The sequence below is a fragment of the Hermetia illucens genome, chromosome 7, assembly GCF_905115235.1.
Source record: "Hermetia illucens chromosome 7, iHerIll2.2.curated.20191125, whole genome shotgun sequence".
NCBI classification, from domain to species: domain Eukaryota; kingdom Metazoa; phylum Arthropoda; class Insecta; order Diptera; family Stratiomyidae; genus Hermetia; species Hermetia illucens.
In genome coordinates, this window is record NC_051855.1 from 11,841,965 (window position 1) to 11,868,747 (window position 26,783).

The 26,783-nt window shown below is 35.4% G+C and overlaps 1 protein-coding gene across 2 annotated transcripts in view; it reads right to left on the reverse strand.

Moving 5' to 3' along the window:
- Positions 1-19,740, reverse strand: part of LOC119660989 — a 32,060-nt gene extending 12,320 nt beyond the window's left edge. The window contains exons 1-2 of one of the 2 annotated variants that reach the window (XM_038070077.1): positions 19,536-19,740; positions 198-488 (exon numbers count right to left, since the gene is read on the reverse strand). In XM_038070077.1, the coding sequence (XP_037926005.1) occupies positions 198-244 (47 nt within the window). In that variant the 5' untranslated portion in view covers positions 245-488; positions 19,536-19,740. Of the gene's footprint in view, positions 1-197; positions 489-18,902; positions 19,434-19,535 lie in introns of those variants that run through there. The other variant, XM_038070076.1, reaches the window with a different exon arrangement.
- Between the last annotated feature and the right edge of the window lie 7,043 nt (positions 19,741-26,783).

Here is a 26,783-nt window from a genome sequence, read left to right on the forward strand (position 1 = left end):
GCTCCACCTCCCAGTGGATATAGCACCAGGGAAGGTCGACCGGTTAGGGCGTCAAAAAGAAGGATGTGTCGGCCGATCGGCAAGGACCATCCAGAGGAAACAGGTTGGGAAGAAAAACGCGCGGGAAATCAAGACTAAATGCACAAATTGACAAAAAAAAAAACGCTTCAACACTTGCCTAAACGTTTTTCCCTTACCTCCGATTGGGTTTATAATTAGCATGTCGTCTCCGCTCTCGTAGCATATTCGAGCTATTCCATATGATATGTGGAAAAATATATAAAAATATCTTTTCGTTGTTTTGTAAGTATTACAACAACTGAACATATCTGTAAGACTTTTGCGACACACAGTCTCCCGCAGTGGTTGGAAAACAATGAAGGGTCAAATGTCCGTTGTGCATGTAACGCAGTCCACTCCTTCGATTAGGATTCTTGGTCTATTATAACGTCAAAATATGGTTGCGTTGGGGCAGGTATGCTATTTCGCTGGAAATAATACAGAAAACATGAAAAAAGTATAAATTAATTGATATTATCTTTCATTGTATCGAATTTTTTGTGAAGTCCTATTTTTCATGAGGCTAGACATTCTGTCCCTTAGCAAACTCAGTAATTCATCATGTCTTTTAAAGAAAAAATACTACTGTCGTTCGCGATCGCGGGAGAAGTTTGGCTACCGCAATATCCAATGTTACAGGTATGGCGCTGAGGTGGGAACTGACTTTTCTCACCCATTCAGGAGCGGTCTCTTATACGAGCAACATCAGGGGTCAACCAGTGAACCGTAAGTTAGATTCTATAGGAGTTGAACCTACTTCAAAAGAACAGTATGAAATTAGACCGAGAAAGAGGCGACGGGGGGGGGGGGGGGCAGGACGGAGCAAGAAAAATACCTCCAACAATTTAAGGTACAGTGGAGGTAAAATTGATAAGACACTCCTTGCTTTTCAAGAACTCTTAAAAATTTTTCAAGAACTCTTAAAAAATGATTTTTCAGCTTTTACCCATTTTCGTCATCAAAAAATCAAAGGCTATAGCCTTGCTTTTTTACTCTGATACCCTAAAATTTCAAAATCGAAAATTGGATTTTTTTTTCATTATTTGGAACGTACTAAACGAGAAATTAACGTCTAAATCCTCGAAAAATGATTTTTCAGCTTTTACCCATTTTCGTCATCAAAAAATCAAAGGCTATAGCCTTGCTTTTTTACTCTGATACCCTAAAATTTCAAAATCGAAAATTGGATTTTTTTTTCATTATTTGGAAAGTACTAAACGAGAAATTAACGTCTAAATCCTCGAAAAATGATTTTTCAGCTTTTACCCATTTTCGTCATCAAAAAATCAAAGGCTATAGCCTTGCTTTTTTACTCTGATACCCTAAAATTTCAAAATCGAAAATTGGATTTTTTTTTCATTATTTGGAACGTACTAAACGAGAAATTAACGTCTAAATCCTCGAAAAATGATTTTTCAGCTTTTACCCATTTTCGTCATCAAAAAATCAAAGGCTATAGCCTTGCTTTTTTACTCTGATACCCTAAAATTTCAAAATCGAAAATTGGATTTTTTTTTCATTATTTGGAACGTACTAAACGAGAAATTAACGTCTAAATCCTCGAAAAATGATTTTTCAGCTTTTACCCATTTTCGTCATCAAAAAATCAAAGGCTATAGCCTTGCTTTTTTACTCTGATACCCTAAAATTTCAAAATCGAAAATTGGATTTTTTTTTCATTATTTGGAACGTACTAAACGAGAAATTAACGTCTAAATCCTCGAAAAATGATTTTTCAGCTTTTACCCATTTTCGTCATCAAAAAATCAAAGGCTATAGCCTTGCTTTTTTACTCTGATACCCTAAAATTTCAAAATCGAAAATTGGATTTTTTTTTCATTATTTGGAACGTACTAAACGAGAAATTAACGTCTAAATCCTCGAAAAATGATTTTTCAGCTTTTACCCATTTTCGTCATCAAAAAATCAAAGGCTATAGCCTTGCTTTTTTACTCTGATACCCTAAAATTTCAAAATCGAAAATTGGATTTTTTTTTCATTATTTGGAACGTACTAAACGAGAAATTAACGTCTAAATCCTCGAAAAATGATTTTTCAGCTTTTACCCATTTTCGTCATCAAAAAATCAAAGGCTATAGCCTTGCTTTTTTACTCTGATACCCTAAAATTTCAAAATCGAAAATTGGATTTTTTTTTCATTATTTGGAACGTACTAAACGAGAAATTAACGTCTAAATCCTCGAAAAATGATTTTTCAGCTTTTACCCATTTTCGTCATCAAAAAATCAAAGGCTATAGCCTTGCTTTTTTACTCTGATACCCTAAAATTTCAAAATCGAAAATTGGATTTTTTTTTCATTATTTGGAACGTACTAAACGAGAAATTAACGTCTAAATCCTCGAAAAATGATTTTTCAGCTTTTACCCATTTTCGTCATCAAAAAATCAAAGGCTATAGCCTTGCTTTTTTACTCTGATACCCTAAAATTTCAAAATCGAAAATTGGATTTTTTTTCATTATTTGGAACGTACTAAACGAGAAATTAACGTCTAAATCCTCGAAAAATGATTTTTCAGCTTTTACCCATTTTCGTCATCAAAAAATCAAAGGCTATAGCCTTGCTTTTTTACTCTGATACCCTAAAATTTCAAAATCGAAAATTGGATTTTTTTTTCATTATTTGGAACGTACTAAACGAGAAATTAACGTCTAAATCCTCGAAAAATGATTTTTCAGCTTTTACCCATTTTCGTCATCAAAAAATCAAAGGCTATAGCCTTGCTTTTTTACTCTGATACCCTAAAATTTCAAAATCGAAAATTGGATTTTTTTTTCATTATTTGGAACGTACTAAACGAGAAATTAACGTCTAAATCCTCGAAAAATGATTTTTCAGCTTTTACCCATTTTCGTCATCAAAAAATCAAAGGCTATAGCCTTGCTTTTTTACTCTGATACCCTAAAATTTCAAAATCGAAAATTGGATTTTTTTTTCATTATTTGGAACGTACTAAACGAGAAATTAACGTCTAAATCCTCGAAAAATGATTTTTCAGCTTTTACCCATTTTCGTCATCAAAAAATCAAAGGCTATAGCCTTGCTTTTTTACTCTGATACCCTAAAATTTCAAAATCGAAAATTGGATTTTTTTTTCATTATTTGGAACGTACTAAACGAGAAATTAACGTCTAAATCCTCGAAAAATGATTTTTCAGCTTTTACCCATTTTCGTCATCAAAAAATCAAAGGCTATAGCCTTGCTTTTTTACTCTGATACCCTAAAATTTCAAAATCGAAAATTGGATTTTTTTTTCATTATTTGGAACGTACTAAACGAGAAATTAACGTCTAAATCCTCGAAAAATGATTTTTCAGCTTTTACCCATTTTCGTCATCAAAAAATCAAAGGCTATAGCCTTGCTTTTTACTCTGATACCCTAAAATTTCAAAATCGAAAATTGGATTTTTTTTTCATTATTTGGAACGTACTAAACGAGAAATTAACGTCTAAATCCTCGAAAAATGATTTTTCAGCTTTTACCCATTTTCGTCATCAAAAAATCAAAGGCTATAGCCTTGCTTTTTTACTCTGATACCCTAAAATTTCAAAATCGAAAATTGGATTTTTTTTTCATTATTTGGAACGTACTAAACGAGAAATTAACGTCTAAATCCTCGAAAAATGATTTTTCAGCTTTTACCCATTTTCGTCATCAAAAAATCAAAGGCTATAGCCTTGCTTTTTTACTCTGATACCCTAAAATTTCAAAATCGAAAATTGGATTTTTTTTTCATTATTTGGAACGTACTAAACGAGAAATTAACGTCTAAATCCTCGAAAAATGATTTTTCAGCTTTTACCCATTTTCGTCATCAAAAAATCAAAGGCTATAGCCTTGCTTTTTTACTCTGATACCCTAAAATTTCAAAATCGAAAATTGGATTTTTTTTTCATTATTTGGAAAGTACTAAACGAGAAATTAACGTCTAAATCCTCGAAAAATGATTTTTCAGCTTTTACCCATTTTCGTCATCAAAAAATCAAAGGCTATAGCCTTGCTTTTTTACTCTGATACCCTAAAATTTCAAAATCGAAAATTGGATTTTTTTTTCATTATTTGGAACGTACTAAACGAGAAATTAACGTCTAAATCCTCGAAAAATGATTTTTCAGCTTTTACCCATTTTCGTCATCAAAAAATCAAAGGCTATAGCCTTGCTTTTTTACTCTGATACCCTAAAATTTCAAAATCGAAAATTGGATTTTTTTTTCATTATTTGGAACGTACTAAACGAGAAATTAACGTCTAAATCCTCGAAAAATGATTTTTCAGCTTTTACCCATTTTCGTCATCAAAAAATCAAAGGCTATAGCCTTGCTTTTTTACTCTGATACCCTAAAATTTCAAAATCGAAAATTGGATTTTTTTTTCATTATTTGGAACGTACTAAACGAGAAATTAACGTCTAAATCCTCGAAAAATGATTTTTCAGCTTTTACCCATTTTCGTCATCAAAAAATCAAAGGCTATAGCCTTGCTTTTTTACTCTGATACCCTAAAATTTCAAAATCGAAAATTGGATTTTTTTTTCATTATTTGGAAAGTACTAAACGAGAAATTAACGTCTAAATCCTCGAAAAATGATTTTTCAGCTTTTACCCATTTTCGTCATCAAAAAATCAAAGGCTATAGCCTTGCTTTTTTACTCTGATACCCTAAAATTTCAAAATCGAAAATTGGATTTTTTTTTCATTATTTGGAACGTACTAAACGAGAAATTAACGTCTAAATCCTCGAAAAATGATTTTTCAGCTTTTACCCATTTTCGTCATCAAAAAATCAAAGGCTATAGCCTTGCTTTTTTACTCTGATACCCTAAAATTTCAAAATCGAAAATTGGATTTTTTTTTCATTATTTGGAAAGTACTAAACGAGAAATTAACGTCTAAATCCTCGAAAAATGATTTTTCAGCTTTTACCCATTTTCGTCATCAAAAAATCAAAGGCTATAGCCTTGCTTTTTTACTCTGATACCCTAAAATTTCAAAATCGAAAATTGGATTTTTTTTTCATTATTTGGAACGTACTAAACGAGAAATTAACGTCTAAATCCTCGAAAAATGATTTTTCAGCTTTTACCCATTTTCGTCATCAAAAAATCAAAGGCTATAGCCTTGCTTTTTTACTCTGATACCCTAAAATTTCAAAATCGAAAATTGGATTTTTTTTTCATTATTTGGAACGTACTAAACGAGAAATTAACGTCTAAATCCTCGAAAAATGATTTTTCAGCTTTTACCCATTTTCGTCATCAAAAAATCAAAGGCTATAGCCTTGCTTTTTTACTCTGATACCCTAAAATTTCAAAATCGAAAATTGGATTTTTTTTTCATTATTTGGAACGTACTAAACGAGAAATTAACGTCTAAATCCTCGAAAAATGATTTTTCAGCTTTTACCCATTTTCGTCATCAAAAAATCAAAGGCTATAGCCTTGCTTTTTTACTCTGATACCCTAAAATTTCAAAATCGAAAATTGGATTTTTTTTTCATTATTTGGAACGTACTAAACGAGAAATTAACGTCTAAATCCTCGAAAAATGATTTTTCAGCTTTTACCCATTTTCGTCATCAAAAAATCAAAGGCTATAGCCTTGCTTTTTTACTCTGATACCCTAAAATTTCAAAATCGAAAATTGGATTTTTTTTTCATTATTTGGAACGTACTAAACGAGAAATTAACGTCTAAATCCTCGAAAAATGATTTTTCAGCTTTTACCCATTTTCGTCATCAAAAAATCAAAGGCTATAGCCTTGCTTTTTTACTCTGATACCCTAAAATTTCAAAATCGAAAATTGGATTTTTTTTTCATTATTTGGAACGTACTAAACGAGAAATTAACGTCTAAATCCTCGAAAAATGATTTTTCAGCTTTTACCCATTTTCGTCATCAAAAAATCAAAGGCTATAGCCTTGCTTTTTTACTCTGATACCCTAAAATTTCAAAATCGAAAATTGGATTTTTTTTTCATTATTTGGAACGTACTAAACGAGAAATTAACGTCTAAATCCTCGAAAAATGATTTTTCAGCTTTTACCCATTTTCGTCATCAAAAAATCAAAGGCTATAGCCTTGCTTTTTTACTCTGATACCCTAAAATTTCAAAATCGAAAATTGGATTTTTTTTTCATTATTTGGAACGTACTAAACGAGAAATTAACGTCTAAATCCTCGAAAAATGATTTTTCAGCTTTTACCCATTTTCGTCATCAAAAAATCAAAGGCTATAGCCTTGCTTTTTTACTCTGATACCCTAAAATTTCAAAATCGAAAATTGGATTTTTTTTTCATTATTTGGAACGTACTAAACGAGAAATTAACGTCTAAATCCTCGAAAAATGATTTTTCAGCTTTTACCCATTTTCGTCATCAAAAAATCAAAGGCTATAGCCTTGCTTTTTTACTCTGATACCCTAAAATTTCAAAATCGAAAATTGGATTTTTTTTTCATTATTTGGAACGTACTAAACGAGAAATTAACGTCTAAATCCTCGAAAAATGATTTTTCAGCTTTTACCCATTTTCGTCATCAAAAAATCAAAGGCTATAGCCTTGCTTTTTTACTCTGATACCCTAAAATTTCAAAATCGAAAATTGGATTTTTTTTTCATTATTTGGAACGTACTAAACGAGAAATTAACGTCTAAATCCTCGAAAAATGATTTTTCAGCTTTTACCCATTTTCGTCATCAAAAAATCAAAGGCTATAGCCTTGCTTTTTTACTCTGATACCCTAAAATTTCAAAATCGAAAATTGGATTTTTTTTTCATTATTTGGAACGTACTAAACGAGAAATTAACGTCTAAATCCTCGAAAAATGATTTTTCAGCTTTTACCCATTTTCGTCATCAAAAAATCAAAGGCTATAGCCTTGCTTTTTTACTCTGATACCCTAAAATTTCAAAATCGAAAATTGGATTTTTTTTTCATTATTTGGAACGTACTAAACGAGAAATTAACGTCTAAATCCTCGAAAAATGATTTTTCAGCTTTTACCCATTTTCGTCATCAAAAAATCAAAGGCTATAGCCTTGCTTTTTTACTCTGATACCCTAAAATTTCAAAATCGAAAATTGGATTTTTTTTTCATTATTTGGAACGTACTAAACGAGAAATTAACGTCTAAATCCTCGAAAAATGATTTTTCAGCTTTTACCCATTTTCGTCATCAAAAAATCAAAGGCTATAGCCTTGCTTTTTTACTCTGATACCCTAAAATTTCAAAATCGAAAATTGGATTTTTTTTTCATTATTTGGAACGTACTAAACGAGAAATTAACGTCTAAATCCTCGAAAAATGATTTTTCAGCTTTTACCCATTTTCGTCATCAAAAAATCAAAGGCTATAGCCTTGCTTTTTTACTCTGATACCCTAAAATTTCAAAATCGAAAATTGGATTTTTTTTTCATTATTTGGAACGTACTAAACGAGAAATTAACGTCTAAATCCTCGAAAAATGATTTTTCAGCTTTTACCCATTTTCGTCATCAAAAAATCAAAGGCTATAGCCTTGCTTTTTTACTCTGATACCCTAAAATTTCAAAATCGAAAATTGGATTTTTTTTTCATTATTTGGAACGTACTAAACGAGAAATTAACGTCTAAATCCTCGAAAAATGATTTTTCAGCTTTTACCCATTTTCGTCATCAAAAAATCAAAGGCTATAGCCTTGCTTTTTTACTCTGATACCCTAAAATTTCAAAATCGAAAATTGGATTTTTTTTTCATTATTTGGAACGTACTAAACGAGAAATTAACGTCTAAATCCTCGAAAAATGATTTTTCAGCTTTTACCCATTTTCGTCATCAAAAAATCAAAGGCTATAGCCTTGCTTTTTTACTCTGATACCCTAAAATTTCAAAATCGAAAATTGGATTTTTTTTTCATTATTTGGAACGTACTAAACGAGAAATTAACGTCTAAATCCTCGAAAAATGATTTTTCAGCTTTTACCCATTTTCGTCATCAAAAAATCAAAGGCTATAGCCTTGCTTTTTTACTCTGATACCCTAAAATTTCAAAATCGAAAATTGGATTTTTTTTTTCATTATTTGGAACGTACTAAACGAGAAATTAACGTCTAAATCCTCGAAAAATGATTTTTCAGCTTTTACCCATTTTCGTCATCAAAAAATCAAAGGCTATAGCCTTGCTTTTTTACTCTGATACCCTAAAATTTCAAAATCGAAAATTGGATTTTTTTTTCATTATTTGGAACGTACTAAACGAGAAATTAACGTCTAAATCCTCGAAAAATGATTTTTCAGCTTTTACCCATTTTCGTCATCAAAAAATCAAAGGCTATAGCCTTGCTTTTTTACTCTGATACCCTAAAATTTCAAAATCGAAAATTGGATTTTTTTTTCATTATTTGGAACGTACTAAACGAGAAATTAACGTCTAAATCCTCGAAAAATGATTTTTCAGCTTTTACCCATTTTCGTCATCAAAAAATCAAAGGCTATAGCCTTGCTTTTTTACTCTGATACCCTAAAATTTCAAAATCGAAAATTGGATTTTTTTTTCATTATTTGGAACGTACTAAACGAGAAATTAACGTCTAAATCCTCGAAAAATGATTTTTCAGCTTTTACCCATTTTCGTCATCAAAAAATCAAAGGCTATAGCCTTGCTTTTTTACTCTGATACCCTAAAATTTCAAAATCGAAAATTGGATTTTTTTTTCATTATTTGGAACGTACTAAACGAGAAATTAACGTCTAAATCCTCGAAAAATGATTTTTCAGCTTTTACCCATTTTCGTCATCAAAAATCAAAGGCTATAGCCTTGCTTTTTTACTCTGATACCCTAAAATTTCAAAATCGAAAATTGGATTTTTTTTTCATTATTTGGAACGTACTAAACGAGAAATTAACGTCTAAATCCTCGAAAAATGATTTTTCAGCTTTTACCCATTTTCGTCATCAAAAAATCAAAGGCTATAGCCTTGCTTTTTTACTCTGATACCCTAAAATTTCAAAATCGAAAATTGGATTTTTTTTTCATTATTTGGAACGTACTAAACGAGAAATTAACGTCTAAATCCTCGAAAAATGATTTTTCAGCTTTTACCCATTTTCGTCATCAAAAAATCAAAGGCTATAGCCTTGCTTTTTTACTCTGATACCCTAAAATTTCAAAATCGAAAATTGGATTTTTTTTTCATTATTTGGAACGTACTAAACGAGAAATTAACGTCTAAATCCTCGAAAAATGATTTTTCAGCTTTTACCCATTTTCGTCATCAAAAAATCAAAGGCTATAGCCTTGCTTTTTTACTCTGATACCCTAAAATTTCAAAATCGAAAATTGGATTTTTTTTTCATTATTTGGAACGTACTAAACGAGAAATTAACGTCTAAATCCTCGAAAAATGATTTTTCAGCTTTTACCCATTTTCGTCATCAAAAAATCAAAGGCTATAGCCTTGCTTTTTTACTCTGATACCCTAAAATTTCAAAATCGAAAATTGGATTTTTTTTTCATTATTTGGAACGTACTAAACGAGAAATTAACGTCTAAATCCTCGAAAAATGATTTTTCAGCTTTTACCCATTTTCGTCATCAAAAAATCAAAGGCTATAGCCTTGCTTTTTTACTCTGATACCCTAAAATTTCAAAATCGAAAATTGGATTTTTTTTTCATTATTTGGAACGTACTAAACGAGAAATTAACGTCTAAATCCTCGAAAAATGATTTTTCAGCTTTTACCCATTTTCGTCATCAAAAAATCAAAGGCTATAGCCTTGCTTTTTTACTCTGATACCCTAAAATTTCAAAATCGAAAATTGGATTTTTTTTTCATTATTTGGAACGTACTAAACGAGAAATTAACGTCTAAATCCTCGAAAAATGATTTTTCAGCTTTTACCCATTTTCGTCATCAAAAAATCAAAGGCTATAGCCTTGCTTTTTTACTCTGATACCCTAAAATTTCAAAATCGAAAATTGGATTTTTTTTTCATTATTTGGAACGTACTAAACGAGAAATTAACGTCTAAATCCTCGAAAAATGATTTTTCAGCTTTTACCCATTTTCGTCATCAAAAAATCAAAGGCTATAGCCTTGCTTTTTTACTCTGATACCCTAAAATTTCAAAATCGAAAATTGGATTTTTTTTTCATTATTTGGAACGTACTAAACGAGAAATTAACGTCTAAATCCTCGAAAAATGATTTTTCAGCTTTTACCCATTTTCGTCATCAAAAAATCAAAGGCTATAGCCTTGCTTTTTTACTCTGATACCCTAAAATTTCAAAATCGAAAATTGGATTTTTTTTTCATTATTTGGAACGTACTAAACGAGAAATTAACGTCTAAATCCTCGAAAAATGATTTTTCAGCTTTTACCCATTTTCGTCATCAAAAAATCAAAGGCTATAGCCTTGCTTTTTTACTCTGATACCCTAAAATTTCAAAATCGAAAATTGGATTTTTTTTTCATTATTTGGAACGTACTAAACGAGAAATTAACGTCTAAATCCTCGAAAAATGATTTTTCAGCTTTTACCCATTTTCGTCATCAAAAAATCAAAGGCTATAGCCTTGCTTTTTTACTCTGATACCCTAAAATTTCAAAATCGAAAATTGGATTTTTTTTTCATTATTTGGAAAGTACTAAACGAGAAATTAACGTCTAAATCCTCGAAAAATGATTTTTCAGCTTTTACCCATTTTCGTCATCAAAAAATCAAAGGCTATAGCCTTGCTTTTTTACTCTGATACCCTAAAATTTCAAAATCGAAAATTGGATTTTTTTTTCATTATTTGGAACGTACTAAACGAGAAATTAACGTCTAAATCCTCGAAAAATGATTTTTTCAGCTTTTACCCATTTTCGTCATCAAAAAATCAAAGGCTATAGCCTTGCTTTTTTACTCTGATACCCTAAAATTTCAAAATCGAAAATTGGATTTTTTTTTCATTATTTGGAACGTACTAAACGAGAAATTAACGTCTAAATCCTCGAAAAATGATTTTTCAGCTTTTACCCATTTTCGTCATCAAAAAATCAAAGGCTATAGCCTTGCTTTTTTACTCTGATACCCTAAAATTTCAAAATCGAAAATTGGATTTTTTTTTCATTATTTGGAAAGTACTAAACGAGAAATTAACGTCTAAATCCTCGAAAAATGATTTTTCAGCTTTTACCCATTTTCGTCATCAAAAAATCAAAGGCTATAGCCTTGCTTTTTTACTCTGATACCCTAAAATTTCAAAATCGAAAATTGGATTTTTTTTTTCATTATTTGGAACGTACTAAACGAGAAATTAACGTCTAAATCCTCGAAAAATGATTTTTCAGCTTTTACCCATTTTCGTCATCAAAAAATCAAAGCTATAGCCTTGCTTTTTTACTCTGATACCCTAAAATTTCAAAATCGAAAATTGGATTTTTTTTCATTATTTGGAACGTACTAAACGAGAAATTAACGTCTAAATCCTCGAAAAATGATTTTTCAGCTTTACCCATTTTCGTCATCAAAAAATCAAAGGCTATAGCCTTGCTTTTTTACTCTGATACCCTAAAATTTCAAAATCGAAAATTGGATTTTTTTTTCATTATTTGGAACGTACTAAACGAGAAATTAACGTCTAAATCCTCGAAAAATGATTTTTCAGCTTTTACCCATTTTCGTCATCAAAAAATCAAAGGCTATAGCCTTGCTTTTTTACTCTGATACCCTAAAATTTCAAAATCGAAAATTGGATTTTTTTTTCATTATTTGGAACGTACTAAACGAGAAATTAACGTCTAAATCCTCGAAAAATGATTTTTCAGCTTTTACCCATTTTCGTCATCAAAAAATCAAAGGCTATAGCCTTGCTTTTTTACTCTGATACCCTAAAATTTCAAAATCGAAAATTGGATTTTTTTTTCATTATTTGGAACGTACTAAACGAGAAATTAACGTCTAAATCCTCGAAAAATGATTTTTCAGCTTTTACCCATTTTCGTCATCAAAAAATCAAAGGCTATAGCCTTGCTTTTTTACTCTGATACCCTAAAATTTCAAAATCGAAAATTGGATTTTTTTTTCATTATTTGGAACGTACTAAACGAGAAATTAACGTCTAAATCCTCGAAAAATGATTTTTTCAGCTTTTACCCATTTTCGTCATCAAAAAATCAAAGGCTATAGCCTTGCTTTTTTACTCTGATACCCTAAAATTTCAAAATCGAAAATTGGATTTTTTTTTCATTATTTGGAACGTACTAAACGAGAAATTAACGTCTAAATCCTCGAAAAATGATTTTTCAGCTTTTACCCATTTTCGTCATCAAAAAATCAAAGGCTATAGCCTTGCTTTTTTACTCTGATACCCTAAAATTTCAAAATCGAAAATTGGATTTTTTTTTCATTATTTGGAACGTACTAAACGAGAAATTAACGTCTAAATCCTCGAAAAATGATTTTTCAGCTTTTACCCATTTTCGTCATCAAAAAATCAAAGGCTATAGCCTTGCTTTTTTACTCTGATACCCTAAAATTTCAAAATCGAAAATTGGATTTTTTTTTCATTATTTGGAACGTACTAAACGAGAAATTAACGTCTAAATCCTCGAAAAATGATTTTTCAGCTTTTACCCATTTTCGTCATCAAAAAATCAAAGGCTATAGCCTTGCTTTTTTACTCTGATACCCTAAAATTTCAAAATCGAAAATTGGATTTTTTTTTTCATTATTTGGAACGTACTAAACGAGAAATTAACGTCTAAATCCTCGAAAAATGATTTTTCAGCTTTTACCCATTTTCGTCATCAAAAAATCAAAGGCTATAGCCTTGCTTTTTTACTCTGATACCCTAAAATTTCAAAATCGAAAATTGGATTTTTTTTTCATTATTTGGAACGTACTAAACGAGAAATTAACGTCTAAATCCTCGAAAAATGATTTTTCAGCTTTTACCCATTTTCGTCATCAAAAAATCAAAGGCTATAGCCTTGCTTTTTTACTCTGATACCCTAAAATTTCAAAATCGAAAATTGGATTTTTTTTTCATTATTTGGAACGTACTAAACGAGAAATTAACGTCTAAATCCTCGAAAAATGATTTTTCAGCTTTTACCCATTTTCGTCATCAAAAAATCAAAGGCTATAGCCTTGCTTTTTTACTCTGATACCCTAAAATTTCAAAATCGAAAATTGGATTTTTTTTTCATTATTTGGAACGTACTAAACGAGAAATTAACGTCTAAATCCTCGAAAAATGATTTTTCAGCTTTTACCCATTTTCGTCATCAAAAAATCAAAGGCTATAGCCTTGCTTTTTTACTCTGATACCCTAAAATTTCAAAATCGAAAATTGGATTTTTTTTTCATTATTTGGAACGTACTAAACGAGAAATTAACGTCTAAATCCTCGAAAAATGATTTTTCAGCTTTTACCCATTTTCGTCATCAAAAAATCAAAGGCTATAGCCTTGCTTTTTTACTCTGATACCCTAAAATTTCAAAATCGAAAATTGGATTTTTTTTTCATTATTTGGAACGTACTAAACGAGAAATTAACGTCTAAATCCTCGAAAAATGATTTTTCAGCTTTTACCCATTTTCGTCATCAAAAAATCAAAGGCTATAGCCTTGCTTTTTTACTCTGATACCCTAAAATTTCAAAATCGAAAATTGGATTTTTTTTTCATTATTTGGAAAGTACTAAACGAGAAATTAACGTCTAAATCCTCGAAAAATGATTTTTCAGCTTTTACCCATTTTCGTCATCAAAAAATCAAAGGCTATAGCCTTGCTTTTTTACTCTGATACCCTAAAATTTCAAAATCGAAAATTGGATTTTTTTTTCATTATTTGGAACGTACTAAACGAGAAATTAACGTCTAAATCCTCGAAAAATGATTTTTCAGCTTTTACCCATTTTCGTCATCAAAAAATCAAAGGCTATAGCCTTGCTTTTTTACTCTGATACCCTAAAATTTCAAAATCGAAAATTGGATTTTTTTTTCATTATTTGGAACGTACTAAACGAGAAATTAACGTCTAAATCCTCGAAAAATGATTTTTCAGCTTTTACCCATTTTCGTCATCAAAAAATCAAAGGCTATAGCCTTGCTTTTTTACTCTGATACCCTAAAATTTCAAAATCGAAAATTGGATTTTTTTTTCATTATTTGGAACGTACTAAACGAGAAATTAACGTCTAAATCCTCGAAAAATGATTTTTCAGCTTTTACCCATTTTCGTCATCAAAAAATCAAAGGCTATAGCCTTGCTTTTTTACTCTGATACCCTAAAATTTCAAAATCGAAAATTGGATTTTTTTTTCATTATTTGGAAAGTACTAAACGAGAAATTAACGTCTAAATCCTCGAAAAATGATTTTTCAGCTTTTACCCATTTTCGTCATCAAAAAATCAAAGGCTATAGCCTTGCTTTTTTACTCTGATACCCTAAAATTTCAAAATCGAAAATTGGATTTTTTTTTCATTATTTGGAACGTACTAAACGAGAAATTAACGTCTAAATCCTCGAAAAATGATTTTTCAGCTTTTACCCATTTTCGTCATCAAAAAATCAAAGGCTATAGCCTTGCTTTTTTACTCTGATACCCTAAAATTTCAAAATCGAAAATTGGATTTTTTTTTCATTATTTGGAAAGTACTAAACGAGAAATTAACGTCTAAATCCTCGAAAAATGATTTTTCAGCTTTTACCCATTTTCGTCATCAAAAAATCAAAGGCTATAGCCTTGCTTTTTTACTCTGATACCCTAAAATTTCAAAATCGAAAATTGGATTTTTTTTTCATTATTTGGAACGTACTAAACGAGAAATTAACGTCTAAATCCTCGAAAAATGATTTTTCAGCTTTTACCCATTTTCGTCATCAAAAAATCAAAGGCTATAGCCTTGCTTTTTTACTCTGATACCCTAAAATTTCAAAATCGAAAATTGGATTTTTTTTTCATTATTTGGAACGTACTAAACGAGAAATTAACGTCTAAATCCTCGAAAAATGATTTTTCAGCTTTTACCCATTTTCGTCATCAAAAAATCAAAGGCTATAGCCTTGCTTTTTTACTCTGATACCCTAAAATTTCAAAATCGAAAATTGGATTTTTTTTTCATTATTTGGAAAGTACTAAACGAGAAATTAACGTCTAAATCCTCGAAAAATGATTTTTCAGCTTTTACCCATTTTCGTCATCAAAAAATCAAAGGCTATAGCCTTGCTTTTTTACTCTGATACCCTAAAATTTCAAAATCGAAAATTGGATTTTTTTTTCATTATTTGGAACGTACTAAACGAGAAATTAACGTCTAAATCCTCGAAAAATGATTTTTCAGCTTTTACCCATTTTCGTCATCAAAAAATCAAAGGCTATAGCCTTGCTTTTTTACTCTGATACCCTAAAATTTCAAAATCGAAAATTGGATTTTTTTTTCATTATTTGGAACGTACTAAACGAGAAATTAACGTCTAAATCCTCGAAAAATGATTTTTCAGCTTTTACCCATTTTCGTCATCAAAAAATCAAAGGCTATAGCCTTGCTTTTTTACTCTGATACCCTAAAATTTCAAAATCGAAAATTGGATTTTTTTTTCATTATTTGGAAAGTACTAAACGAGAAATTAACGTCTAAATCCTCGAAAAATGATTTTTCAGCTTTTACCCATTTTCGTCATCAAAAAATCAAAGGCTATAGCCTTGCTTTTTTACTCTGATACCCTAAAATTTCAAAATCGAAAATTGGATTTTTTTTTCATTATTTGGAACGTACTAAACGAGAAATTAACGTCTAAATCCTCGAAAAATGATTTTTCAGCTTTTACCCATTTTCGTCATCAAAAAATCAAAGGCTATAGCCTTGCTTTTTTACTCTGATACCCTAAAATTTCAAAATCGAAAATTGGATTTTTTTTTCATTATTTGGAACGTACTAAACGAGAAATTAACGTCTAAATCCTCGAAAAATGATTTTTCAGCTTTTACCCATTTTCGTCATCAAAAAATCAAAGGCTATAGCCTTGCTTTTTTACTCTGATACCCTAAAATTTCAAAATCGAAAATTGGATTTTTTTTTCATTATTTGGAACGTACTAAACGAGAAATTAACGTCTAAATCCTCGAAAAATGATTTTTCAGCTTTTACCCATTTTCGTCATCAAAAAATCAAAGGCTATAGCCTTGCTTTTTTACTCTGATACCCTAAAATTTCAAAATCGAAAATTGGATTTTTTTTTCATTATTTGGAAAGTACTAAACGAGAAATTAACGTCTAAATCCTCGAAAAATGATTTTTCAGCTTTTACCCATTTTCGTCATCAAAAAATCAAAGGCTATAGCCTTGCTTTTTTACTCTGATACCCTAAAATTTCAAAATCGAAAATTGGATTTTTTTTTCATTATTTGGAAAGTACTAAACGAGAAATTAACGTCTAAATCCTCGAAAAATGATTTTTCAGCTTTTACCCATTTTCGTCATCAAAAAATCAAAGGCTATAGCCTTGCTTTTTTACTCTGATACCCTAAAATTTCAAAATCGAAAATTGGATTTTTTTTTCATTATTTGGAAAGTACTAAACGAGAAATTAACGTCTAAATCCTCGAAAAATGATTTTTCAGCTTTTACCCATTTTCGTCATCAAAAAATCAAAGGCTATAGCCTTGCTTTTTTACTCTGATACCCTAAAATTTCAAAATCGAAAATTGGATTTTTTTTTCATTATTTGGAACGTACTAAACGAGAAATTAACGTCTAAATCCTCGAAAAATGATTTTTCAGCTTTTACCCATTTTCGTCATCAAAAAATCAAAGGCTATAGCCTTGCTTTTTTACTCTGATACCCTAAAATTTCAAAATCGAAAATTGGATTTTTTTTTCATTATTTGGAACGTACTAAACGAGAAATTAACGTCTAAATCCTCGAAAAATGATTTTTCAGCTTTTACCCATTTTCGTCATCAAAAAATCAAAGGCTATAGCCTTGCTTTTTTACTCTGATACCCTAAAATTTCAAAATCGAAAATTGGATTTTTTTTTCATTATTTGGAAAGTACTAAACGAGAAATTAACGTCTAAATCCTCGAAAAATGATTTTTCAGCTTTTACCCATTTTCGTCATCAAAAAATCAAAGGCTATAGCCTTGCTTTTTTACTCTGATACCCTAAAATTTCAAAATCGAAAATTGGATTTTTTTTTCATTATTTGGAAAGTACTAAACGAGAAATTAACGTCTAAATCCTCGAAAAATGATTTTTCAGCTTTTACCCATTTTCGTCATCAAAAAATCAAAGGCTATAGCCTTGCTTTTTTACTCTGATACCCTAAAATTTCAAAATCGAAAATTGGATTTTTTTTTCATTATTTGGAACGTACTAAACGAGAAATTAACGTCTAAATCCTCGAAAAATGATTTTTCAGCTTTTACCCATTTTCGTCATCAAAAAATCAAAGGCTATAGCCTTGCTTTTTTACTCTGATACCCTAAAATTTCAAAATCGAAAATTGGATTTTTTTTTCATTATTTGGAACGTACTAAACGAGAAATTAACGTCTAAATCCTCGAAAAATGATTTTTCAGCTTTTACCCATTTTCGTCATCAAAAAATCAAAGGCTATAGCCTTGCTTTTTTACTCTGATACCCTAAAATTTCAAAATCGAAAATTGGATTTTTTTTTCATTATTTGGAAAGTACTAAACGAGAAATTAACGTCTAAATCCTCGAAAAATGATTTTTCAGCTTTTACCCATTTTCGTCATCAAAAAATCAAAGGCTATAGCCTTGCTTTTTTACTCTGATACCCTAAAATTTCAAAATCGAAAATTGGATTTTTTTTTCATTATTTGGAAAGTACTAAACGAGAAATTAACGTCTAAATCCTCGAAAAATGATTTTTCAGCTTTTACCCATTTTCGTCATCAAAAAATCAAAGGCTATAGCCTTGCTTTTTTACTCTGATACCCTAAAATTTCAAAATCGAAAATTGGATTTTTTTTTCATTATTTGGAACGTACTAAACGAGAAATTAACGTCTAAATCCTCGAAAAATGATTTTTCAGCTTTTACCCATTTTCGTCATCAAAAAATCAAAGGCTATAGCCTTGCTTTTTTACTCTGATACCCTAAAATTTCAAAATCGAAAATTGGATTTTTTTTTCATTATTTGGAAAGTACTAAACGAGAAATTACCTTGGGGAGGGATTGACTGATCACATGTTCTCGCCAAATTTCAGAGGTTCAGAGGGTGTGACAGAGAAACAGACAAACATTGAATCGACTTTAATAAAGTTTTGTTTCACATAAGGCGTTAAAAATGCCACACAAATTAGAGAGGCATCACCAAAATTAGGTTATCTGGTTTCAAGGAAGACAATCCTTAAAAATCGACCCTTAAAAAGTAGTCCAAGTGTATTTTGATAGCTAAGTCCAAGTTCTACTGTCTATTAGGTCTCCACAAACATGCCATCCTGAATCTTCCTTCCTAACCACAACAATTTTAAAATTTTACGTGAGCTTCCCCAACAACTTTTGCGCTACTTCAGCGGAAATTGTAAGGAATCGGTTTTCAGTTATTTTCCTTCTCAATATAGGTTTTAGTACATCATGACATAAAAGTTGAGTGCATATAACGAGGTACTTATCCGATTTTCTTATTTTGTTTCAAGTATCCTTTTAAAATATTGATTTTCACTGAACACGTTCTGATTTCAACTGAAACACAATACAAAAAATGCATGGAATGGTGTCATGGCACGAGCAAAGGTGTAGCGTGGATAAAAACAACAGAACCGAGGAACCCTACGAGTGCTGGATGAATATAAAGGTAAAGATATAGATACATACTTGGCCGTTAGCATCCCGGAATGGCTAAGGTCTGGTGCTGCCGAGTGAAGATTAATAAAAAGGATACAGGTTGCCGAAGGTCTGCCTAATGCCATGCTTTTGCTAGGCCTCTGACAACTCTCATTCTCTTTTCACTGTTGGAGCAAAAACATTGCAAAAACACAAGCGTAAAACAGAAACGTCGTAAGGGGAAGCGGGAGGGGTTGTAGAACTAAACAAATGATCGTGTTCCAGTACCACCTCAGCGACTCGTTGAAGCCATTCCAATTTCGATCAACATCACTGGAAATCACTAAAATATGTATGCACTCAGTATTCCGATTTGTCCGAGCCCCGGGAAAATCTCCAACAACATCTGGGGAAATTCTAACGATCACTTCACTTCACTTCACGCTGGGGATCTTTCTTCCTTTCTCCCGCGACTTACGGTTCCCAAGTTCTTTTAACTTTTGGATCAACTCCTGTAATCTTGGTTCCTGTGACACATGAACACCGAAGACCTTAGGCCCTTTTCTTACAGGGACCTTGTATATTACGTGGTTAGCACCAGGGATCATATAAACAAGGAACTTCACTAGGTTTACAATGAGAAAGGGCAAACGAGGAGTACGGCCCAAATGGAAAACAAATTACCTTTCACTGAAGGGAGCACGTGCAACTACGGGAGAACCGACATTGTCTTCCGTATCCTTGCAAACAAAAATCTAGAAAACCACAACGACGAACTCATAGGCAACGTAACAATATTACATGAACGAAAAACACGAGAAAAACACCATCGTTTACATGGAAAATGTACTTAGGTGACGAGAAACATGAAGGAAAACTTTCATAGCGCGACTGGCACGAACTTCCTCAAGAGGGAATCGTTTGCGCTCGAGATTTTACTGGAGAAGCTAATCATCCTCATCACCTTCATCTCATCATCATCATCGACATCATTAGCATCTCATGTGTTTCCCTTGGAAAAATGGAAAACATCAGCAAAAAAAAAAAAATAAGCCGTTCGCATTCGAACGTGAGCGCACATAAAAGATTTTCCGTCGTCCCGTCCATGGAAAACAGAGAAAATGTGTGAATGGGGAAAAACCTCAAGTGGCTGAAAAGCTAAAGAAATAGATTTTGAAACGACAGACGGCACAGGAGACGCAATTGCTACAGTTTAGGACTGTGAGAGAGGAGAGACCTTGGGAATTTTGGAAAATTTGTTTTCCAGAGAAAATTGAGAGTGGAAATTAGTTTTGAAGGCTCCAAGAGTTCAAAAGTTTTCTGTTTAGATGCTAGAAATGGACTCCAATTGGTGTTGATGGACAATGTGGGCAAGATTTCATAAATTCTTGTTGTGCGCTTGTAAGGGTTGTTTCCTGGGGCTCTATACAGTTTAAGGGGATGAAAAAGTTATAAAAGATCGCTGAGAACTATGTCTCTGGGGTTCTGATGGCGGTTCCTATTCCTTACCAAAGTTTGGCCTATTTGTATTTGGATGATTGCTCCCCTTTGGACGCTAACTTGTCGTGGTGGAGTAGCCTATGTCAGTTGACTACTACGCTAAGGGTGCCCAAAAACACATGAAGATGGAAACAAAGGATTGTAACTCTCCAAAAGGTAAGGAATCACAGACTTCGAATCCACCCGTGACTTTGATAGATCAGCTCGTGACCGAGGCACGAATTTTGGAATCCTCACCAGATTCATGTTCCCCCACGGAGAAATTTGTGGAAGAGAGACTCTCCACTTCAATGGAAAACCTGCACCTGCTGTCTACGACACTGCCACCCAGACAGGAAAGTACAGCAACTCCCTTAATAAGAGGGACTGAAAACCTAGTTTCGGCCGGCCTGTCAGGACACTGTTGTCTGACTCAGCCTCTCAAAAAACGACACAGGAAGGCTCGGCAGAAGGAAACTTCACCCGCAAAGCAGAAGGGACTACAGGCTTGGCTGTCAGAACCCCCCCCCCCCCCCCTCAGCCCCTACCTGGAAAAACGGAAGAAAAGGAAGCTAGGTGAACTGGTCTAATTCCGGTATGTGGAAACACATCCATGCAGACACCGGACACCGTGAACCTGGGAAGACTCCCAGCCGAGGACAAAGAAAGGCACTGAGAAAGAAGGCAAAGTTTCTTGGGAATGAGGACATGGTTGTAGCTACACCACCAAGTGTGGCGATATCCAGAGGAATCGGACGCAACAAAGCGGAACTGTCTGCGAAACGTGAGAGCAAGCTGGTAACTTTCGAGGAAATCTTGAGTTTTCCGCAAGTCTTTAATGCAACGCGATTGGTCAAACCGGATTCCTCAGGAGCACAGCGTGGAAGCGATAAATATGCCTTCGATCGGACCACGCTTCTAGATTTCCCAAAGCCCTTTTATAAAGTCTACAAACCGCACAAGGAAATCAGATTTAATTCTATAATTTCAATAACTTTATTGCATAAAGTGGACACAATTAAGATGTCAAAACTCATTTTTCAAATTCAATTCTTTTTTCAACCTAATCCAGGCCTACTCCGCCACGGAGAACACCGGTGGTGGCAACTGCCAATCGAATTAACAACATTCGAAATAAATTTCGAACCCCGCTGCGCCACATCACTCCCTGGTCAGTGATGACCACTGCAGGGACGCCAAAGCGAGGAATCCACTCTCGACAGAGGGCTTCAGCGCAAGAAGAACACTTCCTTGCGAAAGGTTGCCGGACTGTATGGTCGGGATCCCTATCCGAGTATTCGCAGCAAAGAGAGAGAGGTTCGAGCCGAAGATGGCCAACTCCCGAAATTGGTATTTGGGGTTTGATATGTGGCTCTGAAGTACTGCGTCATCCTTCTACGCCTTGGCGATAGCCGAGAAGTTGAGTGAGGCGGGGATGTCATTCGGTAGTAATATGGCTGAATTTTTGGAGGAGTGCCCGAACACGAGAGTCAGTAATGGCCTCCAAAAGTACGGAAAGATTGTTGTTAGGAAGAGATGAGATTCGACCTGATGAACTAAGGTTGGTTGTGGAGTCTACAAGGGATCTGCTCTGCAAGTCCCTCAGCAACCCACAGTGACATAAGAAGTTTGCGCCTAAAATGGGGAAGCTGACATCTGCCGGGATGAATCGCCATGGGAACGTCCTACGCAAGCTAAGACTCACGTCCACCTCACGTCAAAGGTTGAAGAAATAGCCGATGATCCCGGGGTACGGGAAGAACCGAAACCTCAGCACCAGTATCTACAAGATAACTGCGCCTGCTGAGAGGGTCATAAATTGTTAGGCGACGTGGCGCTGCGTTCTGGGTGGCTGTCGTCAGGATCTCCCGCGGACCTAGTTTTTGAGGTAGGCGCAAATTTACACGGGATCGTACATCTGGTGGCTTTTTCGCCGAATCTGCAATGGTACCAACAAATGCTTCGGTCCGTAGGTTGTCCTGACGACCTGCTACCCGATCGCCTTTTTCGAGCAGTAGACCGCGAGCGAGCTCGCGACTTGCCGCGCGAACACTGAGCATCCAGCGTCGCCCTCATTTCAGCCTCTCGCGCTTCAACTCGCCAACTTCGTAAGAAGGCCGCTGAACAGCCGCTATTGTTGGACGCGCGCGACACCTCATGCACCTTATCGGCCGCAGCTGCCAGCGCCTCCAAAGAACCGGAGACGTACGCAAGGACCGCCTGGGTGCCCTCCGGGAGTGGTCGCAGCCAGAGCAATTTCAACAAGTTGTCGTCGATCTTGTTCCCATCCAATTGCCTCATTTTGCGAAGCAACTGGGTGGGAGTTCGACCGCCCAACGTCAAACCAGCCAGCAAGTGATCCAGATTAGCTGACTCACCTACCGACAGGCGCTTGATCAGCTCGATCTTCAACAGTGTGTAGGAGGCCTATTTCACTATGTCGGCCATATCAGGAGGATGGACTCCTCATTCAGGCCCACAATCGCGTAGTTGAACTCCGTCGCGTCTGGTTATTCCGGACAACCGGAACTGCGCTTCCAGATGGATGAACCACAGCTCCGGATTCCGTCGCCAAAATGGAGGGATGCGCACAGCGAGAGCAGTCACGTGAGGATCCGATGGGCCTGCCGCGTCTTTGTCGTCCATCGACATCACAACACCTAAGTCTACGACCCGAGTTTTGTCGAAGACGCTGCTGTACCGAATTCCACAAGCCCTACTTTGACTACGGCAGACCGCACCCACAAATGCCTGTACGACAGAAAAAGAAACACCACCGACATACCACGAAGCGAACGCTCGATGCGCAGACCAAAAATAAAAAACTCGGAACTCCAGCGGCGAATTTAAAAAAGAATATCGTCGACATCCCCCTTTAGCTAGAAATTCAGGACACGGAAGGAATATGTCAAAATTTTACAACTAAAAAAAGAACTTTTTACCTGCGGTGGCTTGCCTTGACAGCGTTTTTGAGGTTGGCGCTCCTAAGCGTGCGGATGATCCTTGTCGGCGGCTCCGGCTCCCTGCGGTGACGTCGTCGAAATCAGCTTCCGCTTCCACAATTAAAAACAGATATTTCCTGGTTCCAATCAATTGGACGAGTTCTTCACAGCGCAGTCCTTTCTCAATGGTGGTAGCATTGTGAGAAAGGGCTACCTTTTACTCGATTTGGACCTGTGCAAGGACATTGACCCAAGGCGGAAGGGATGAAGAGAACTATGGCATTGCGGGGCATATATTGTGGGGCCTAATTGGTAGAAGGAGGGATTGACTGCCAGAACATTGGACTTACGCGTTTAGCCTCTGTGAAAGTCCGCGGAGGAGCTTTGATGAAAGGAGGGGATGAAGGAAGGTGGGAAGGCGAAGGTGGGGATGGTTGAGAGGAGGGTTACTGTCCCAGAGGAGAGTCAGCCCTGACACGTAGTACCTCTGCTCGCGTAACAATGCATGCGAGATTTTTTATCAGCGGATTAGGGTGGGACAGCCACTTTTTCAGTCCGGCGGGGGGAGGGGACAAACCCCGGAAAGGTCGTACAGAAGAGAGTTTTGGTGCAATTTTAGGTTTGGCCTTCTCTATTTGGCCGTGCATTTCCTGAGTATCGTCCTTTCAAAGCGTTGGAGGGCTTCTGCTACGTTCGGTGACATGGTAGCCCATGCTGGGAAACCGTAGGTCAGGACTGGACGAATAAGGGTTTTGGTGACAGGGAACAGCGCCCGGGATGAGAGGAGGTTTCTGAAAGCAACTGAGGCCTTAGAGACATTGGCAAAAGCAGATCTGACGTGAGGGTTGGATTTGAGTTTGCTGTTGAGGGAGATTCCCAGGTATTTAATGTTTAATTTCGGCTTGAGTGTGTGGTTAGCAATGCGTAAATGCAGGTTTTTGCTTTCTGGTACTGTGCGCCAGTGGCACTTCCCACTGGGGTTTCTGAAGCAAATAACCTCAGACTTAAGGGAATTAACGGTAAGAGCCCACCGGTTGAAATAGGCGATGACCCTATTGGTTAGGATATCGTGAGAGAGGGAGGCTATTGAGGGCCTGAGACCACTCGCATATAGGATGGTGTCATCAGCGAAGAGGATCCCTCCTGATGCGGGAGGACAATTGTCGTTCGGGGAAGAGGGCGGGAGAAGGGCTGCCTGAGCTGCCGTTGTCGTGGGGCATAAGTTTACGGGAGGGAGGGGAATATCGTGGAGGAAGATGTTAAAAAGTTTGAGGCCTAGAATAGATCCCTGAGGGATTCCTGAGTTTATCGGGAAGTCGCTGGAGCGTAGTCCATCGAAACGTACGTGGCAAGTTCTGTTGGAGATGAAGTCTGCAAGGATTCTGAATAAAGGGAGGGGGCAATTGGACTGGATTAGTTTGTAGAGCAATCCCTCTTTCCAAACAGAATCAAACGCCTTTTCGAGGTCTAAGGCGCAGGCTACGGTGCAATGCCTGTTTTCCAGTTGATTGAGGATATGGTCTTGCAGGTACAGAATTGCCTGCTCGGTGGATCTGAGGTTTCCGAAGCCGAATTGATTGAGAGGAATGATGGCGGAGTAGTGTCTATTGAGGTGACTTAGTAAGATACGTTCGAAGATTTTTCCAATATTGGAAAGAAGTAAGATGGGCCTTATATCTTTGAGATCCCCTGAGCACCCCTTCTTAGGGATAGGTATGAGGAGGGCTGATTTCCAAATACCGAGAAGTGGCCGTTGTTCAGGCAGTTGTTGAAGAGGATGGCGAGACGTTCACTGATGGTAGGCGCACACTTCCGCAGAACAAAGTTAGGGATGACATCGGGTCCCGAAGATTTTTTATTGTTGCACCGGGAGATTGCTGTTCGACTTCTTCTAGGGAGGTAAAGAAGGAAGCGAACGGGCCTGTTCTGACGGTATCAGCCGGGCATCTGGGAGAGAAGGAGCAAAGGTAAGACCCTTCCATTGGCGCATTGGCGACCACCGAGTTCCAGATGAGGTCCGCTGGCGATTTGGCTCTGAATAAGTGGCTGAAATAGTCTAGGATAGGATATTTTTTCCTCAGGTAAGTGACACTGGAGGTTACCTATTTTTATCGGGGTTTGGTTGAAGTTAGTATATTTTTTCTTCCGACTTAAGGATTAAGCTCAAGCTTACAGGCAGGCACATAGGTAGCTAAAAGTTAGTTGATACACCCTCCCTGTAGTCGATTCTTGTTGAAACCGTCCCAAATGCTTCCTCAACGCGTCCCAAATGCCGGTCTGTGCTTATCAAAATGTGGATGGTTCCTATAAAGCCAGACTACAACCAGCAGAGTCAATTGATATTTAATGAGCTTTAGTTTATGTTATCACCCTGTCGAATGGGGCTGAACTTTCTGAGCTATTCCTGTATTTTTGAGCAAAAGTTTCGATTAGGTTAGAAAGTTTCTTAGCTGAATAACAGATGGCAGGAAAGTTCTGAGCACATGCACATCCATGGAGTGTTCTTTGGTTTGCACACAAGGTTAAATGTGGTTTTACTCGCTTCCAAGCTTGAAGTTAAGGAACAGAGTAAGTTTCACCGTTAACACGAAACTTGCTTCATTCGTGCGTGGGGAGGGAAGCGTGTTGCTTTTCCTCCGGCATAAATGTTGAAAATAATTGGAAGTTTCTGGGCAGACAGGTCATCATAGATTAAGAAAGAATAAGGGTAGAATTGGCGTTTGTGAGCTGAGTCCTTTCCAGAATCCGATGCGGACTCACGCACCGGCGAAGACACGTGAATTTTGCATAATGGCGCGTGAGGGATCAAAGTGTTCAAAAAGAACCCTTCACCCCACCTTCACATTTATGGGTAGCCCCTCCCCTTTAACACAGTACTAAGTGGCACCACTTGCTGTATGTAAAAGGATTCATAGACCACATATTCTCACCAAATTTCGTGACAATAGCCTCAGCGGTTTCCGAATAAATCGTTTGTGACAGACGGACAGACAGGTCGGCAGCCAAGTCAATAATTTACTTGGAGAAAGTGCTGTCGTACCGAGATTGTTATACAGTGCAAGGACCTAGATGAAGTCACTTCTAAGGGGGGAATCTGCACTGTTTTAGCGGAGCTGGACGACTTGCAGGAGGCATTAATTGTAAGCCTTAAAAAGGAAGTACACTGACGGCTACCAGCAGAAGCAGCGCGCAAGCTGCTGGACGTTGGGAAGGTCCGCACGGTATGTGTAGTCTGGTTCCGCCTTAGAGAGCAAATCTCGTTGAAAAGATGCTTCACGTGGCTCTTGTACGGACACCCTGCGAGAGTAGTAGAGTGCAGTTGATCGGTCTGACAGATGCAGACGTTGTGGAGAAACAGGTCACTTTGCTCGGGGGTGTAACAAGAATCGCAAATGCATGTTGTGTGATGAAAAGGGGGGTGGGGCCTGAACAACGAGTATATTGCCGGAAGCGGCAAATCGGCCGAATTCAAGCCTGACGTTGGCTGAACTCGAGGAGATGTTCGACAGGT